General features: G+C 36.7%; 1 protein-coding gene across 1 annotated transcript; it reads left to right on the top strand.

Annotated features, from left to right (window-relative positions):
• Positions 1-802: 802 nt before the first annotated feature.
• LOC109040658 (cytochrome P450 4C1) lies at positions 803-18,323 on the top strand. Its single transcript, XM_019056652.2, has 12 exons — positions 803-1,267; positions 6,195-6,301; positions 7,943-8,033; positions 9,173-9,355; positions 10,168-10,240; positions 10,849-10,975; positions 12,110-12,236; positions 13,216-13,325; positions 13,937-14,005; positions 14,572-14,740; positions 15,592-15,771; positions 16,916-18,323. Exons 1-12 carry the CDS (start codon positions 1,099-1,101, stop codon positions 17,095-17,097), a joined length of 1,587 nt encoding a protein of 528 aa, XP_018912197.2. The 5' UTR covers positions 803-1,098; the 3' UTR covers positions 17,098-18,323.
• Positions 18,324-20,192: the final 1,869 nt, after the last annotated feature.

The raw sequence follows: 20,192 nt of genomic DNA, 5'->3' as shown, positions 1-20,192 counted from the left end.
TGCCAGCATAGAATTAAAAAGGAGCAAAATGAAAAAAAAAAAAAAAAAAAAAAAAAAAAAAAAAAAAAAAAAAAAAAAAAAAAAAAAAAATGATTATCAGTTTCCTTTTGAAAAGTTATTGTAATTAAATCATGAACATACATCGTCTGCCTTAGAGTGTGTTGTTATTTGTTTGAAAATTCTGATTTTTTTGAACTTACCTTTCTCAGGAAACTTACGAAACACTCTGGAATTTTTAAGGGGGTATAAGTACAATTTTGAAACTTTTATCACTCATTTTGCTTTTTTATGTGCAACATGGAAGTATAACCTTTAGACAGGGACAGATAGTTAGAGACATCGCTTCTTTTTCCAAAATAAAAATAGTATGTTGGAAAAATTTTAAAACTTTTGAAAGTACCCGCTGAAAGACAAAAAAAAGGACAATTTTGGACTTAAGCCCCTCTACCAGAAACCGGCTACAACTAAGATATATTTGTTTAACGAGTCCAAGCTTGCTCTTAATATTACACTTCCCTATCTCTATTCCCATGGCGGGACTCATCACGGCACACGACCATTGGAGTGGCCGACCAATCACAACGCAGGGAAAAGATGCGTGACCTCTCAACGATTCATACCCCGATCGGTCAACATCTGACCGTGAAACGCAAGTCTTATCTATTCCCGGCGCTACCAGTTTGCAGGAAACTCTTTAAAATTTTCTCCGCCACCTGTGGACATTAAAAAGTTTCCCATGGAGTTTGGCAACATTGACTGCCTTGAGAAAATCACGGTTTCGCACTGTTTTTTCAGCGATTCCCGAAGTTTTGTCCGACCACAAAACGCTCTCGCCCTCAGACGCAGAGCACCGTCCCAGGAGGAACAGTTCCATCGAAGAGTTCAGTCGGAAGGGATTGAACTGTCGGGATCACGTTGAAAATTTCAATCAGTAAGGATTGAATTGTCGAGAATAGAGTGGTTTTCGTTGAAGATTTCAATTATAAAGGATTGAATTGTCGCGAGTAGTGCGGTTTTGTTGAAAATTTTAGTCCGAAGGCACTAAATTGTCACGGGAAGAGCAATTTTCGTCGAAGATTTCTGTCGAACTTTCGCGAAATGCGGTTAATTTTAGCAGCCCTAGCCGTAGCCTGCTGTGTGCTCTACTATGTTGCCAAGTTTGTCCGTAGTTACTACAAAGCGTACCAGCATCTGAAAGTGGTCCCTGGGCCACCGCGGGACAATTTAATCTTGGGACATGTTAAAGATCTCTTCTTGGATCCTGCAGGTAAGCCTTTATCAAATGGAATAGTCGCTCTCGAAAAAGTGCTCTACGTGCAGCTAAAAGTGCATCCAGCTCCGAAAAAAATATAGACACAACGAAAAAAGGGAATTTCATTAAACTTTTTCGCTCAATGAAAAACATTTTTGACGCATGTTACTTGTTTTATTTTCAAAGATACAAATTTTTAAGAAAACATTTTTTTAAATTTTTTTTCCACTCTTTATTTTCAAAAAGAGTTTCATCGTTAAAAATATGAAAGTTTTCATTTTTCAATTGTGCATTTTGGATATTTTTACACCTTGGAATTTTCAAAACTCGTGCCTTTTTTGTGCAGAATGATAAATATAAAAAATAAGGAACAAAATATACGCGTGACTGCATTAAAAGGCTACCTCTATGATTGTAGGGAGTTTTTTTTCCATTGTTCTGGTTGGGCACTTTTTAAACAACCGATTCATTTTCGACACATTGGTACGACCCGAAATGCATCTTGAGCCCCTAAATCATTTAAAGCAATCTTCTATTTAAACCCTACCCATTTATTTTTACCAAACATGTTTTTTGGCCTTTATTAAAAACTCAAATTTGGAATCATTTCAGTTTTCCTGGGACTAAGAATTTCCCAGAAATTTTGAAACATACTTTTAGCCTCTCTTACGTTATATATCTGCAGGTCGCTTCACTGAAAAGTAAATTTTATATTTTAATGTCCGCATCAACTCTGTTGCGTGCAATATGATTTCATTTATTCACCGCATCTGCAAGAAGTTTTTTTGATCACCCGGGTGCAAGGTTTGCCTTAGGAGGAACGTAAGAGAAGCTATCCTAGATTGATAAACAAACGAATGTACCTTTGCGAAATTTTCCTCACATAAGATTTCAATTGTGTTTAAACGATTATTTCCTTCTTATGACCCTAAAATGAGACAAAAAAAGTATAACCCATACGTAAGTGATAGATTTTCCAGTTTATTAGATCTGATGTTCGTTCAGGCTAGGTTTTTCCACGTTCCTCTTGGGCAAGGCTAATTGCCGTCCACTAAACAAACTGCATGTGGGCGCAGTAAATGAAAACAGCTCGGACCTACAGCTGCGGCCCTCGCTAACTGTGCATTGCAGTGGCGTGGCGTGCTTTGCAACATATCGATCGTTATGCCATTTAAACCTATCGGAAAGGATCGATAAACAGGGTGTTCGCAGCGAACACCTTAATAATCGATTCTTTACCATAGGTTTAAATGGCATAACAATCGATCTATCGCAATTCACGCCACGCCACTGGTGCATTGAGGGGTGGATTTTAGACATTCCTGAAAGGCTCATCGTGATTTTTGTGGAATTTCATGTCTTGTAGGAAGTCTATTCATAGTCTATTCATAGTTTGATGGATCTCTTGTGAGCAAGATACACACTGACACACAACAGACATTGAATCAACGTGTTGTCAGCTGGCATGTAGCTCGTGAATGAAAAATATTTTTCTACACATTATCTTTCCGAGGAGACGGATATCTGTATTTACTATTTTCACGTTTCTAAGGAGTTACAAATACAGACAGTAGACGTCACAGACGTCATAAATTGACGTCAATTAATAAGAAGCTTCATTATCGCCGTTCCATCATTTAAGCCCCCTCCAGCATAGTATAAAAATGCATCCGATAAAAAAAAAAATTATCTTTGAGTCATAGACGTACTGGATTCACGATAAGTTCTAAGTAAGATTTTATCGAGATGCTTACGCGCTCATGCGCCGAGGAGGGAAAATGGGATTGCTTCTCGAAAATTGGGGGTTATTTCAATCCCAAAAGAGTTTTTTGTAAAAATAGCCATAATCAAGACATTTATCGGTAAAAAGCTCTCGAGTTCACATTTTACATTCGGTATCTCTCACAACACAAGAGTCGTGTTCACAGTTTTCAGGAGGATGCATATTTGATGGATTTAATGTTTTTGACTGGTCCTGTTCACATTCTATTGACTACCAGTAACCATCTCGCAGCAATAAGTTCTCCTCATCCGGCCAAAAAACATGGACTTCCTTTTCCACTCCTGTGGACTCGTCATCGCGAATAACACAAATCTTACTCGGGTGGTCGAAGCGCGAAGCGCACAGGGGGTGCACCCCCTAGTTGCCAATCGAAGATCGGAAAACGAAAAATCGTAACCGGAAACTTGATAAAACGAGGGTGGAAAGGAATTAAAGCGGAAGGCAACCAATCAGGCGTTACTTTTCCTTTAAAGTAGAGATTTTTAAAGATACACAATTGAATGGACTGCATTTTGCAATTAGGAACTATACATTCCGGCCCGGTTTAAAAACAACGTATGTGCTATTAGTTTCCCTATGCACATAAGTGTTTCTTCAGATAAGCCAGAATTTATAGCTCCAAATTGCAAAATGCAGTCCAAATAAGCTATGAAAGCCAGAAGGAAAATTGCCCAAACCATTTAATTTTCTTTCACGATTTAAAACTGGAAAATACCAAAGAACCATTTTTAAGGGGGGGGGGGTGGTCTAATCTTCAAACACATCCTGAAATGCCCTAAAATCGATCGGAATTGACTAAAATAAGTCCGGTGCGGTCGACTGTGAGAAATGCCTCCCTCTTTTTCCCTGAGCAAAGGCGTCAAAAATAACATACGACCTCTCATTACTCATCCTTTTTAAGAAACTCAACTTTGCTGTGCGGTAAAATTTTAGTATGCGTTATACAAGTAAGATAACATAGGTGACGGAGACTACGAAGAAATACTTGCAGGTTTTCTACCAATTTATTTTTTTGTTGAAAACCTGGAACACTACAATGGACTCTTTTGCTCACGATAGGGGCCTAGGTACATTTTTTATGGCTGAAATTCACAGTTCTGCAGTCATAAATCTTCCCGTAAATTTCATGTCTAGTAGTCGCTTTGTACGCAAAAAAGAGCGACAAAAAAGGCTCGCCTCATTAAGGTGCAAGTGTGATTCACAGCTAATTATCTCTAATTATTTATCAATGAGTCTCGCGGGAGCTTTCGGTTCGTTTAGGGCAAGCAGGATGACCTCGAGGCTTCAACGCAAGTGGACTATATCAGCGAGTTAACGACTCATTACGAGGTAGGAGATCGGAGATAGTGTAGTGATAACGGTGATCGATGAGAAATTACTGACGAAAATACTGTCAATGAAAAAGTGAGCAGGAAAGTAAATCGAAAATCATCTTAATTTCCGCGTGAAAAAAATTATCAATTTGATATTTTGCTGAGTACCTCAAAATCCTTGACTTTATTATTTGCAATGTCAAGGTCTCCCAATAGAATTGCCAGAACATTTGATAGAGTAAGATTAAGCATGGAGACACGTGTTTTTTTTAGTGCAATCAATTCCGCAATAATGATTATTGATTGCACTGAGCGAACTTTTTCCGTAGCGTAGTCAACAAATTTTCATGGAGAGGGGTTTGCGAGAGGTCCAGAATATAGTGGAAAATTTAATAGGATTTAAGGGAATCCATCCAGAATATATGCAAAGTGTCCCAGAGTTATACTGTCCGGCGTGTCCAGGCGTGTGATCTGTTGTTACAAAAAGAAAATTATAAAAAAAAGTTGTCCTCCTAAAATCTTTTGCCCACACTTGCTCCTAGTTGGAGCTACAGCCTCCCCACATTTTTGGGAAAATTATTGGTTCCTGAGTTTTGGTGACGGTTCTGAACCATAAAATATGGTCATTGCCATGGTATTTAGCGCTGAAGTCACCAACGACGTCAAATATTTCAAAATCAGAATGAAGTTCGGAATGGAATTTCAGGAGACTTTGGATCTTTTAGTACTAATCAGTGGCGTGGCATGCTTTGCGATATATCAATTGATCGGTTATTTAAACCTATGGAAAAGTATCGATAAACAGGGTGTTTGCAGTGAACACCTTAATAATCGATTATTTACCACAGCTTCAAATGGGAAAATATCGATAGATCGCAAAGCACGCCACGTCACTGTACTAAAAACTTGCTTTTTCTCCTCAACCCCTTAGTTTCCCGCTCCAACTTAAGATTTTGATAGTTTTTTAGGTCATGAACAAGTTCAGATTTATTCAGATTTCAGGGAAGGTGGTAGTCTTTCACGAGTTTTCCCCAAAACCGTCACAAAAATTTAGGATAAATTATTAGTCCCTCAAAAAATTTGAGGAGTCATAGCTCCAAATAAAGGTACCTACTTTCGGGAAGAAATATATTAAAAAAGACTCATTTTGACTCACACAACAAAAACCTACAGTCTGTTGATTGAACACATTGAATTGGTCTGAAAAAAGTCTATCTATTTGCAATTGCCATTGCAAAGAGATTAATTTTTCGCCTGCAAATGAGTCAATGTGGATTAATTTAACCATTAAATCATTTTAAATGTATTCACGCTGCTTCTTGCCATTCCACGTTTTGTACTCGCAACGTCTTTTGTAGTTAGGATGATTCAGTGGCGATCATTAGAAGTTGGTAACACAGTATTTCCTCCATTTAAATGTATGTAAAACAATCGCTTTTTGGTGAGGTAGCTTGTCTCGCCTGCAATCGATATTTTCAATGGATTTATTGGAGGATTAACAGTGTTGCCAACTTGAAAATCGCCACTGGGCTGATTCTGGTTGAATCCATAAATGTCATATTGTAACAACTTGAAATCCTCGCATATTCAGTTGTATTCTACATGATCGTGAGTATCTTATTTTCGTATTTTTCTTCTCTGAGCGAATAAAACCATGCAAAATATTTCAGGAGCAATGTAGTGAATATGGAATGAAACAGTGCGAGACATGGCAACATGTTAATCTTATTACTTGAAATTGCTCCTTTGTTTAGGCAGCGTCAAAAAACTGATTACATCAAAATCTACGTGTGAAAAATTCATGCAGATACACATTTCTGAGCTTTTAATTTAATCATTTTTACAGATTTTATCGAAGAATCAAGGGAGCGTTTAAAACTCTACGGACCGATTCAGAAGGTGTTCTTGATCACTCATCCCTTCGTGCTGGTTGCTGGAGCTCAATACGCAGAGGTATAAGAGTACTGCTTAATTGATTAAAATTCTAATTTTTCAAATAATTTTTATATTGAGAATCGAATAGATTATTTTCCAAATGAGTTAGGCCCCGACATTTCAGAAATGAGATTTTATTGCATTTTTATCGCTCGTCTTGAGATGCGTTTTACAGCAAAACAACGTTCAAGAATATCAAGTTTTAAAGCCTCAAAGTAGCTTTTGAATTTACGATTTTTATACAGACACATCGCGGTTAGGAAATATACAGGTATAGATTATTTCGTTTTTCTTGAAATCGTGCTTGTGGTATACATGATTTGGAGGACTATCGCTTCAAGTAACATCTTGCGAGACCGCGAAATGTGCATACACAATGTGTGCCTGTGCGTCACATTAATTCCTAAATGAAGGGGTTTTTTTGCCTATTTATTCAATGGAAGGAGAATTACCCTCTGACGCTAACTTGTAACGGCTCTTAATGCAACACAATTACGCTACCCCCTTCATTTTGATGATTATTTAAAAGCGAGTATCTACAGTTGTATCTACATTAAGTAAGTGTGCCCTCGAAGGTTGCCCTCTGCCTAATCGTTGAAATGTTATCGAAAGATCTAGATCGATAGGCAAAGTTACTAGATTTTGGAGGGAAAAGTGCGGCTATTTTATATAGGTTTAAATGGAGAAATGTGCTGATTTTTCGAAATTATTTGGCAAAGATGTTGATAGATAACATTGCAAAAAAAGGATTTATCAATTCTAGTCTGGTCATTTGATGATCGATCTGTATATGTGTGACATCTCTCAGCAGCTTTTTGGTGGAGATTCTGGTGGCTTGATGGTATATTGGCTTTTCTAATTATTGCGCATTTTATTTCAGTAAAAAAGCTAAATAATTTTAAGTGAGACAAGCCAGCCTCTAGAAAATAGAAGAACCTAATTTTAAGTGGATTTCACTCAGTGCTGATAACTGCTGCCTTTATATTGTAATCATTTGCGATTTTCGCATAATTATTTCTGTATAATCTATATACATTTTCAAAAATTTCAACCATCAATTATAAGATAACCTTAGCTTTTCATCTAAGCCAGGCCTGGATGAGTAGATCTCTGAATATACTCACTTCTTTGGAATAGAAACCAGCATAGCAATGGTGGTCGGGTGAACTAGGAGTTGCTGTTGTGATCAAAACTTATAATATGAGAAAACCCCAGGAAAGTCATTAATTCTAGTGTGTTCTAGTCATTATCAATAATCTTACGCGTGGTTGTTAATCTTTGATGGAATATCCTTCAATACTCGTATATATAATCGATTAATCAAGTTACACTGGAAAAAAGTAGCTTGGATCTAGAGTCCAGACTCTTGAAAAAAATGATGAGAAAAAAACTCTTGATTCAATCGGATTTTTGCTTGAATCAAAAAGAAATCCGCTTGGATTAAGAGGCTTGGTTCTCGATCTAAGCAAAAATCCGATTGAATCAAGAGTATTTTTTCTTTTCGATGTTATTAAGAGTCTGGGCTCCAGATCCAAGCGACTTTTGTTTCCGGTGTACTTTCGTTTTGATGAAAAAAACAGCAAATTTGTCCGTCTGATTTGAGTTATCCAAGAAATATGGTCTAGTTTTGAGTTATATATTTAATTATGTGTTATTCAGGTATTTTTTACGAACAAGCATCTGCAGTGCAAATCGGAACTTTACAGATTCATGCACTTTTGGCTGGGCCAAGGACTTTTAACAGCTTGTGGTAAGAATTGCAATGCATTTTTTTCCATTGTGGCGTTTTTAAACGTGATGAATTACACGCAAATGATCTGACGATGAACATTCTAAACTGATCCACCTTAATGAGATTAGCTTTTTAGTGTATATTTTTTTTTCTCTCTCTCTTTCTTCAATTGTACTTGTCCACGAAACCGTAATACCAAAAAAATTAAGATCAAGTCATTACAAATGTATACTTAAAGGAGGATATTTCCGAAAATGTCAAATTTAATTGGCATTGTAGCTGTCTAGAAATTGAAGTTAAAATATTTGATTTTGAGAAAAAAGCATGCGATTTCACGGAAAAGGAGCACGAGATTGTTTCATGATAATGGATATTTCCAATTACGTGTGGTAGTGCCCTAATAAATTAAGTTACTAACCCATATGTTGTGGTAATACCCCAACTTGAGGTGCGGCATTACCAAAATTAATTGGAAATGTTTGTATCATCCAAAAAATTGGAGTAGTACCACAATTTTAGGGAATAACCTCTGGCACTTTTTTCCCGTGTTTACAGTTAAGCTCGAGATTCACTATTACTGGATTCGAATGCAATTTTTCACCTCCGATTCACGGAGAAAAATAAAATCAACTTTGCTTTAAGTTACGCCGGACGAGATAGAGTTTAGACAAACATGTCACCTAGTAGAGGAAGAACAGTAAGAATGTGCTGAGGACAATCGCCGGCTGTGTCCGATTGCGACTTGGAAGAGTAAAGCAAAATTGGACTGCATTTTGCAATTTGGAACTATAAATTCTGGCTCTTCTGGAAAAACACTTACGTGCATTGGGAAACTAATGGCACATACGTTGTTTTAAACCGGGCTAGAATTTATAGTTCCAAATTGCAAAATGTAGTCCAATTATCATCCACCGCATGTGCTGAGGTCCGGATTCAGGTGCTCAGCGCGGTTCTATTTTTCTCAGCGTCAACTATGCAAGATTACATGATAAGACCTTGTAAGAATACACAAAATATAAAATTTACAGACTGGAAAATTATCCTCGTTGCTTTAAATTGTCGATCCACCGGGGTTGGAAAAGCATAATACAAGCACATCTCCCTCAAGATCCTGTTTATTGGTATTTACGGTGTATGCATATTGATGTGTCCCCCAGGGCCAAGATGGCAGAAAAGCAGAAAACTTCTCACGCCATCTTTTCACTTCAACATCTTGAGCAGATTTTGTGACGCGTTCACGGACAACTCCTTGACTTTGGTCGAGAAAGTACATGAGGCTGGTGGAGTTTCAATTGATGTTTTCAAGCTGATGGGGCTCATTGCTCTAGACAATCTTTGTGGTAACCTGTGATTTCAGTGTTTTTGCTTTTCGGCGATATGACATAACTGTCACATATACTACCGTGCCAAGGCAGAACACCGTATGTACTTTCGAGAGTTGCCAGATTTCCTCCGATAAAACGTTTATTTTTGAGTAAAGTTATGAATATTTTTCCGTAAGATCAATTGAAAATCTTACGAATATGTGTGAATATAATATCTCGAAATATAAGTGATTTTTCAAAGAAAATTTGGCAACTCCTGACGGCTCATAATGCGTTTTTCCTTAGCACGGCAGTATATAATATTTCATGGGTACAATTATAGCATACAAAAACGTTCCTTTTTGATTTTTCAGAAATAATAAAAATGTTTCTCAGAAATTTTAGAGAGCCTGGACATTCTTAGTTGTATCAAACCTCACCTCGCAGAGTGCCCTTAGCGCGCCGTATAAGTACATACATGTACATACATATAGAACTTGTACACACAAGTATTTGTACATGCATATAGAAAACCTTTTCTGATTATTATTATTATTAACATTTTTTTTCGTACGAGATAGTTTGGGTGTTTCCAAGGAAACACCCAAATCTGTAAAAACCTTTTGCTGTTAGAAAATTATAAACATACACAATATGAAAATTCCCTTAACTTTTCTCCTAAAAGTTTTCAAAGTATTTTTGAGATATTTTAATTTTTTCAAGCTTAAAACAGACGTCGCTGAAACATTTTATAGTTTCCAGAGATACTTTTAAAACAACCTGCAAGTTTAATTGTGCTATTTGAGCATATTTAATCATTATACCATATATTGTTTTATTTCTTTTAGATACCGCGATGGGTGTGAAAATCGACGCTCTAAGAGATCCGAAAAATCTTAAGTACATTATTGCTACCGAAGAGTAAGTTTTGAAACCTTTCCTAAGTAAAATGGTTAAACATTATATGCAAAAAATTATAAATTGATAACGAGGTTTGAGTGTTTGTAATTTTTGTCAGGCGTACGGCCTATTTGGAGCTACGTGCTTATGGTTTATTCGACCGAACCTTTTCCTCTCAGTACAGATAGAGCACTTTTCTCCGATATGTTTTGCAGACATATTCGCTCCGCTGAATCGTCAACACGCAAGAGGATCATCAAGCGGACGGACCTATTTACAGGAAAACTAAAAACATCCTAGGGGCTTTGGAGTTTAGTAGACCCTTAAGTGGTTTTCTACTTCCAACTCCGTCATTACAGCCCTCTCCCCCCCTCTTTGCCATACAGTTTCGTAATAGCCTCTATTCGACGTACATTTTAATAGTCCTAAATTATTGCACACAGTCTATCTTTCAAAACTTTCAATGTAAATACATGAGTCTCGCTCGAGTATTTTTATCCAACTGTTCGGAGCTTATCAATTTTTTAGTTCAAAAAAGCCAGGAAAAACTCGTTTAAAGTTATATTTCTATACTGCTATTATCTCAAATACATGTATATTCATTAATAACTCAAATCTTTACTTCTTAGGGCGACCCATACCATGATGTCCAGAATGTTCAAGCCGTGGTTATGGAATGATAGCAGTTTTTACATGCTATCGATTGGCCGAAAATTAAGAAAAGATGTGGACATTGTCAACAAAATAAACCATAAGGTAATTGATATGACTTTCTGTTCCTTAGAAATTGCATCGAGAATGTTATTGCATTTTGTATCGATGTTTGATGTTTTGATTGTTGGTACACTACTAACAAGGTGAGCGCTCAAAAGGAAGAGTCTCGCTGTCTTAACGACGTTGACATGTTTATATCATTGGCGGATCCAGCAAACTGGCAACACTGTTTTTCTCCATTTAAACCTATGGAAATGTATCGATTCTTGGAGGGGCCAAGTGCCCCACAAGAATCGATTATTTAACATAGGTGTAAAAGGAGGGAATCCGTTGTTGCCAAATTGCTGGATCCGCCCCTGGTTTATATGCTGTTTGGTCGGAAAGGGCTTCATTTAGTGAGCTCCCACCATCAAGAATCATTTTTTTTTTCATATTCGCTCTATTGCAATTGCACGCACACCTGAACGGATAATCACTGGTGAAGAAACGGAGATAAATCACAACTCTTAGTTCCTAACAAATAGTTTCTATCTTGATTGAAAACTCCTCAGCGTCAACTTTTTCCATTCTTTGAGAGGATGGTGTACGCTCATTAAAATAAATGAACGGAAAGCTCTAATACCCGCGTATTAAAGCTCCGCCATTACCGGTCTACGCTGCTTAAAAGTAATTACAAAACATTGTTTCTTCATTTTTTTGTAATGGGTACTATTCCTCGAAATGAACTTTCCTTTCACCTCGAGATACCTCACTTAACTGCGTCGTCAGAACGCTAGGGTGATAGAATGCGACGAAGTGCTCATCAAATTAAATTTATTGTTTTTAATTAGTCGGTAATTATTTATTACTGATTTTTTAATGACATCTCGTTGAATTAATACACTACGTAAAATTTGGACTCACATATATATTCTATTTTTTTGGTTGGAACTATAATCGATAAGCCGATTATTGCAAGAATCCCACGGCCATTAAATTAGTCTATTGCATCGCTACAGTTTACAGGCAGAGAAAAAATAGCTCTAGCTATTAACCTAGTACATGAAATATATTTGAAAGTAGTAATAATGTGCTTTTATTGACACCTCAAATTATCGCGAGCTTCATGATATTATTGATTACTAAGCTCATTTATTTTATTCTATTCTCATCTAACAGTTCTGGTAATATTTCTAGATTATTGAAAAGCGAAGAATCATTAGAGCACTGAAAGACAAAGAAGAGCAAAGCAAATCGGAGAGTGAAGAGTCTCAACTTGATGATTCCTTTGAGTCGACCGATTCCAACAGTTCCACTGGCAAAGGTACTTGACTATATTTATTCCCAATTTATTCAGGAAATTGAGGCAAGTTCACCTTCACGTGTAATAATAGTGCAACGTTGATACGACAAACCTCAGTTATTACCTGAATATTATTATTATTATTTTCTCGTCTGGTTTTTCTTGATTTCTGAGTTAGGCCATGTACATTTCGGAATTTTCCTCCTTCTTCCGGCCAAAATTTTGATGGTTGTCTTTTGACCTGAAGAAGAAACTAAATTCCGAAATGTATATAGCCTAACTCAGAAATCAAGAAAAACCGGACGAAAAAATAATATCCAGGTAACCATAATCCATCCGGTAAAATGATAAAACCATACAATCTAAAAACCTCAGTGTTTCATCTCAACGGCAGCATATTTTGGCATTTTGTACCAAAAAAATTACGGCATCATTGTTTTTTGATGCAAATATTCTTGTTCAAGGGATGTGCATGTTGCCTATGCATGATATTTAAGTGCATTGGCCTTTTAAATGACAAAAATTCCCGCTCAGCCTACGTGTAAGTTGCCAAAGCAAAGAATAAAGGCGCCCTAGTTTGGGACAGTTGTGTGAACATATTTGGCAACTGATTTTTTTTAATGCTTCCTGCGTAATAACGCACGCTGTTTTGGATTGAAATTTTCTCAAGTTTATTTTAAATGAACGTATTTATGCTAAAAGGAACTATGTCTTACGCAAAACCTATGCACATGGTTCCTTTTAGCATCAATAAGCAAATAATACTAAGCAAATGGAAGACGCACTCAAAGGAGTTCCAAGTCAAGGTGGTTATAAGTCACATCTTGAAATTTCGACCTTGACCGTTTATTTATAAACTCCAAGAAGGATAACATGAGGGATTCTGCCATCATTCTATACAAGAGTGATTTTTTTAACACTCCTGGTAAGTGGCCCTTCACTAACTTTTTTCTTTGTCAAAAATCTTAGTACCTAAACATACATTTTCTCTTCTTTCCAGGCAAGAAGAATCTGATTTTCCTAGACCAACTGATCGAAGCAGTTGAAGATGGGTCATTTCCTTTCTCAGAGCAGGATATGAGAGATGAGGTTGCCACTTTTATGTTTGAGGTACACATGACTAACTTTACCGATCAGAAAAAAATATTTAAAAAAATCAAAATATAAAATGAAAATGCGTGTGAAATAATGCATCATGTTAGCATCCTAACATAGCTACTTGTCAGTTGCTATTTTGTGGATGGTAAAATTAGTTTTGCCCCTATTTTTATCCATTATAAATAATCGATTAAGTATTATCGATCGTTGATTGTTTAACGGGCATTTAAATATATGAATCTCGATTTTGCCAGCATGCGAGAGTCACCAAGTCACCAATGTGGCACATTGTGTAAACTACACAAACTACAATTACGAATAATATAAGAGCATCCCTTCTCCAAGATAACGTTAAATCCTAAGTACAATATCGACCTAATCAAGTGTTTTGAAGCTTGTTTCTGTAGGAGTCTGAATTACGTTTTTTCAAGTGTGAGGTATCAAAAAATTAGACAAGTCAGGCAAGTAAGAATCTAACTCTGGAAAATTATCTACATCTCAAATAAGTTGCTCTCCATTTAGTGGACAAAAAGACCGTAACTAAGCAAAGATTCCTGATTTTCGTGTTTTTCTTGAATACAAAATATTTATATGGAATGTTATTTTTAATATCTTTCCTGAAGGGTCACGATACAACTACATCTGCACTGGCATTCACCGTCTGGCTTTTAGGACTTCATCCAGAGTGTCAGGTGAGGATGTCATATCCCCTTGAATTTTTCAAATTTCAACTAACGTTTTAAGAGCTTTTACATTTTGGCAATAACCTCTCTTAAAATATATGGGTCATTTTGTGAAAATGAAAACTATTAAGACTTATCTCTTTGAAATTTTCTTGACATTGGGGAACATTGATGACAAAAGAGAGTCTTGGCACACTATTGCAGTTATGCAAAAGGATTGTGTAATAAATCGCCTTCAATTTCGCATGATGCAAGGAAACATACGTGTATTAGGGTATGACCATTATACGCTTTGAATTTTCACAACTGAGTTTAACTGTTTGCTCCAGGATGAGCTAAGTTACCAAATTTATACAGCACGTTTCTAATGTGCATCTTGTAACGTTTGCGCTCTATTGTGTCCCAGAAGAAGGCCTATCGACTTCATCTCAATTACTAAGTGAACGACTTTTTCTTTCGCTAATTTTTCAAAAAAAATATTCCGGACACATTAAGTGACAATGTCGTTTTGAAAAGGAAATTACATTGAGGAAAATACCTGATGATGCTAATTTGATTGGCATTGATTATTATAGGAAAAATGTTATCAAGAGCTCCACAGCATTTTTCAAGACTCGGACCGAAGGCCAAACATGGATGACTTGTCAAGCATGAAGTATCTAGAGCAGTGTATCAAAGAGGGATTAAGACTGTTTCCTAGCGTTCCACAACTGTCAAGAGAAGTGCCATGTGATATTCCTATGGGTAATTTGATTTTCTTAAAGTGGTTTTGCATCGTAAGCTCTAGCCCTCTCATGATTACAAGTATTTTGAGATTTTAAATCAAGGACAATGAGGATTTTGCACAACAAAAACTGATAAAAGATGTTTCTTGCAGAAATTGGTCAGCTAAAATTTGCAACTAATGTCTACTTTTGACTGTAATTGATTATTTTGTGAGCCTCACATACTGTTTAGCACTTTTAATGCAGGCTTTTGTTACCATTTTGCTCCTTTGACAAGATTTAAATTCTAAGGCATTTTGTAGAAATAGAAACAAGCGAAGAAAATTAACCCATAGTTGCAAATGAAGTGTATAAATATGAAAAATATAAGAATCTAGTGACTTGAAAAAAACTCCTTGATCGATGATTTCGAGTTAATTGTAAATAAGTTACAAATCACTTTTAAACTTACACAATGTATATATTTCTAAAACATATAGAAGCTCGCAATACTAATAGGAAAAAATAGATGATTTCGGGTATTTGAGCTAATCGTGAATTTGAACAATAATTCAGAGTTCATTAATTACAAACGGATCATAAATACAGAATGATTCCAATTCAGAAATTATTTCACTTCCTTTATTTTCCACATTTTTTGGCGAGAAAGGTTAAATTACTTTCGGTCCTTCGCGTCGAAATCAAGCAGCAATAAAGCTAAGTCATGCAATTTTATACTATTTCGATGAGGAGGCAATAATTTCTTTTTAAGCTACTGAATTCATATTTTTATGTTTCCATATATGTATTTTAAAGGCTCTCTACTAAACGAAATCATAGTATCCTTAATTTTTTCATAATGCGTGACTTTGTGTAATTCTACCCTTTCAGGTGACTACACATTGCCAGCCGGCACAAAATTTATCCTAAGTGTTTTCGGTCTTCACCGTGATCCAAAATACTTCCCTGACCCAGAGAAGTTTGACCCTGATCGCTTCACCCCGGAAAATAGCAAAGGAAGACACGCATATGCTTACGCTCCTTTCGCTGCTGGTGCTAGGAATTGTATAGGTACGATTTTATTTTGTTTAATTCGAATTCCGTTCAATTCATTATCATATCGTTACAATTCTCATTCAGAAGATCTCAGAAGAGAAATTGAATGTCAATGGTGAAACTACCAGACCATGTATCTCGTTTGCGCGGCTTAAAAATGACCCCTCCAATTTTACTTGTTTAAAAGAGGACAAATAAATATTATTCCGGGTTTTCACAGAGCTTTTTTTAGAGAGAAGAAAATTCACGGAAGTTTTCAAGAACTTACATGTATTAGTTTTCCATTTAAAAAATGAAGTATGACAGGAAGTCTACAACGTCGCAAAGCGAGGAACGTGGTCTGGTAGTTTGACCGTCGATATCAACACACGATAATATTCATTATAAAGTTGAATCAGATTGATTTTTACAACAATTTGACGTACTTCTATCAAACGGAACTAAGCGCCATCAGGGGGGGAAGGGAGAGGGGGGGGGGGGCTTGGATTAGCGGGTTTTGCGGAACGCGATGCTCGTTCCGTCCTATACTCTTAATGCTTTTTCATGGCGCTTAAAAGTTCCGTTTGACAGAACGCGCTATCCGGGCTTCTAAAATCCTCAAAAGGAACTCAATTTGGCGCTCAGTTCCGTTTAACAGAAATAATAGTCCAATTGGACGTGTTTCTATCAAACGGAGCTATGTGCATCAAGGCATGAGCCCTGCGTCCCATAAGAATAAATGTATAACAGGGCTCACGTCATGGTGGACATAGTTCCGTTTGACAGAAATGCGTCCAATTAATGTTTCTTGTCTGCTATTTTTTTTTATTTTTAGAAAACAATCTCCAGTCTCAGCTTTTAGAGTTTATCACTAAAGAACTCATTTATAAAAATCAGGTCAGTCATTTTCGCCACCCTTCCGTTCCTACACTGAGTAGAAGAATCGGTTACTATGACTGAATTTCTCTTCACATCAAATATATCAGTTGTTCGGATTAGTTTTGATTATAGGAACAAATTTTGCATAACCCGAAATCTGGTTTCTGTAACTGAAAATTTCGGTTCCCTGTACCAAAAACTTTGTTTTGCACCGAACTTTCTTCGCCTTATAAACGTGCCACGTAAATGCATGAGTTACGTCCACTCTACACCATATTTTCACATCACCGTCTGATTTCAGGTCAGAAGTTCGCTATGATGGAGATGAAAATTGTAATTTCCTATCTCATCCGAAATTTCACCTTCAAATCATCTTACGACCAGTCGGAATTGTATGTGGTGTTCGCTCTCATTCTTCGATCTGCCAAGAACCTCGAAATGACATTCACGCCCAGGAGGAAATACCAAAATTCATTACCCTAATACGCTCTCCTAGGAAAAACCACCTGGGCAATAAACGCACAGCTTCAAGACGTCCTCATCAAAATGGACCACTAGACTATATGACAATGCATATTGCTCGATATTTGCATAGATGTTTTGACAAAATTGCAGGAAAGTGGTTTTTTTCTCCTGAAATATCTGGGTCACTTTTGTGCAAAGTTCGTTACGTACTGGTTTGAGCATACTATTTTCCATAGTCCAGCTTACTTCAGGGTCCTTCTCAAAGCGTACTGTGCGAGCTCTTTTACAAATGGGCAAGTTTAATACGTCGCCCTTCTGACGCAAGGACGCATCTCAATTCCCGCATGTGAATCCTATTTCACATGTAAATTCATGATCTCTGGCAGCGGCGTGGCGTGTTTTGCGATCTATCGATATTTTCCCATTTGAAGCTGTGGTAAATAATCGATTATTAAGGTGTTCGCTGCGAACACCCTGTTTATCGATACTTTTCTATAGGTTTAAATGGCCGATCAATCGATACATCGCAAAGCACGCCACGCCACCGGGGCTCATGCGGAAATCTATATGCGTCACAGGAGCGACAAATAGTGAGGGACCAAGCGCCAAGGCCGCGTTTTTTGAAAAACATGAGTTGCCAGTGATTTAAAACTCGGCAGTATGAAAATCCAAGAATGAATAATTGGTACTATTCCACGTGCAAACTCTGAACTCATTTTCGGCACAGACGTCCATGGAATAAGAATAAAACATTGTACCTCATTTCCTCTGGTCTAACTTAATGTAATATGTTTCCTCGTTACTCCAAATAATCTGAATTTGGCATGACGGGGTCATAATCCTATTGAGCATCGCGGAAACGAAACATCTGCCAGTGATATTCCTGGCTGATACGCGCTATCATGAACGCGTCCATGAACCTGCCTTTCTGCCAAATTCGGTCCAAAGGTCTGGTTTCATTTCAGTCAAATGATTCTGAATCCCATGCCCAGACTAAGAGAATGTAAAAACTATTTAAGCAAGACACTTTTTTACGAGCTATTTCGTATCATGTGAGAGTACTTATCAATGTATATGCAGCAGTGGTTGGAGAATTTCTTGCATTTGCCCTATTCCGACGTGATTACCAATCATTATAGGATAAAAGGCTACTTTTGAGAGAAATATCACACTGAGTGCAGTAAAGTAAAATATTCTCATTTGCTTGTACAAAATTATTGTAAATAAATATTTTTGTTTTTTTTTACATAAAATCTTGGTTCTCAATTTTTTCCATCATCCTCCCCATCATAATTGATTATAACTTACGTGATCATTTCCTTATCCGCCATTATGTTTCACCTTATTACTTGAGGAAAAATGGTTTCTTTGCTGAAATGAATTAGTTTTTACTTTCTCGCTCCCATAGGGTAGAGAGGAAGTATTGTCATCCTCCAAAAAAAAAAAAAAAAAAAAGTTGAAATTTCATCATTTCTAGACGTTTTAAGGTCCCAGGAGTAAAAATAACCATACTTGGAAAAATGTGTGTCCGTCCGTCCGGCGTCCCCCAAATCTGTCTACAGCGATATCTCAGAATATATCTGTTCGATTTCATTCAAAATTGGCACAGGACACCATATCTATGGTCTCCTTATGCACGTCCAACGATTTTGAGGTACGCTAAAATTTGGGGGGGCTACGCTCAATTGTCCATTTTTAGCAAAATCACACGGAAAGCTCATTTTGAAAGACTGTAAATTTTGAAAAATGTCTTTAATTCTTTAACAATGGGCATCAAGCACATCACCTGGGTCATTAATTTAAGTTCCAAAAAGATCTTTGGACTAAACTCAAAATTCAAGAGATTACGAGGCCCAAAAGTAGGCACTTTGCTCCGCGAAAACAGCTCATTTTCAAGGACTGTAAATTTTAAAAAAAATAAAAAAAATAAAAAAAAATGCCTTCAATTCTTCGAAAGTTGGCATAAGAGCACCACCTGTTCATTAATTTAAGTTCCTACGAGGTCTTTGGACTAAACTAAAAATTGAGGGTTACGCGTCATATAGCGAGGAGAGCACTTCGGTCACACGGAGAGCTCATGGACTGTAGATTTTGAAAAAATGCCTTTAATTCTTTGAAAGTTGGCTCAAAAGCACCATCTGAGTCATTAATTTAAGTTCCTAAAGGATTCATGGACTAATCTCATAATTGCAGAGGGGCCGATAGGAAACGCTCAATTCTCTGATAAATGAGTCGGAGCGCTTCTAGATAATAGCAGCAAACGCTTTGAGTCAGGTGAAACCTAGGAATTCAAATGCATTATATAATGCATCATATACTATTTCCAAAATTACTCCGTAGGTAATCACAAAGCAAAATTAGACAACTAATTAGATACATACTCACATTACAAAGGTACTATGATACTATGAATCATCAAGCTAACGCCAAGAACTGACACTTAGATCTTTATTAAAAACTAATATGTTTGTTGTTAATGAATTTAGAATCCCGGCAGATTCCATCTTTTGCGGTTCCTTTTTACGAGGTACTAAGCACAAATATAATGTAATAATTCGGCACAAATATGACTGATTTAATGCTTGTTAATGAAGGAGGTTATAATTGTTATAACGTGACGTTTGTTGACTTGTCTCTGGTTGACGTGTGTCGATGGCGCTCTCTATTGTTTTCGCTTTGAGTTACGGGGATACGCGGTAAGGAGATGGCGCTCCTGGCGGGCGTGTCGTGAACCTTCCAGCAGGTAGATTCGCCCGCCAAATTTAAAATTTGGGAGATGCTAAGCGAAAACCGTTTAGTTTTAAGACTATTTGAACATCGAATAGTCATTCTACCCATTCAAGTAGATATTTGATGGCTTTTGACCGTGCTTAAGGAGAGATTATAATATAAAATCGTATCTGAAGTATGATGTCAATGAATCTAATGGATCCTAATGAATCGTAGAAAAGCTAAGATTTTTACGGATCGCCATCTTTGACAGGAGACTTAGTTAATCAATTACATATTTAATTGAAGATGCCTCATAAAATCAACAAGTCGAGTCCGAATATATGAATTCACCACATATCGCGAAGACATTTACAATGAAGTTCAATGGTTTGAATAAAAAT

The sequence above is a fragment of the Bemisia tabaci genome, chromosome 8 (assembly GCF_918797505.1).
Source record: "Bemisia tabaci chromosome 8, PGI_BMITA_v3".
In the NCBI taxonomy this organism is placed as follows: Eukaryota; Metazoa; Arthropoda; class Insecta; order Hemiptera; family Aleyrodidae; genus Bemisia; species Bemisia tabaci.
This window is presented reverse-complemented; position numbering and strand designations above follow the sequence as displayed.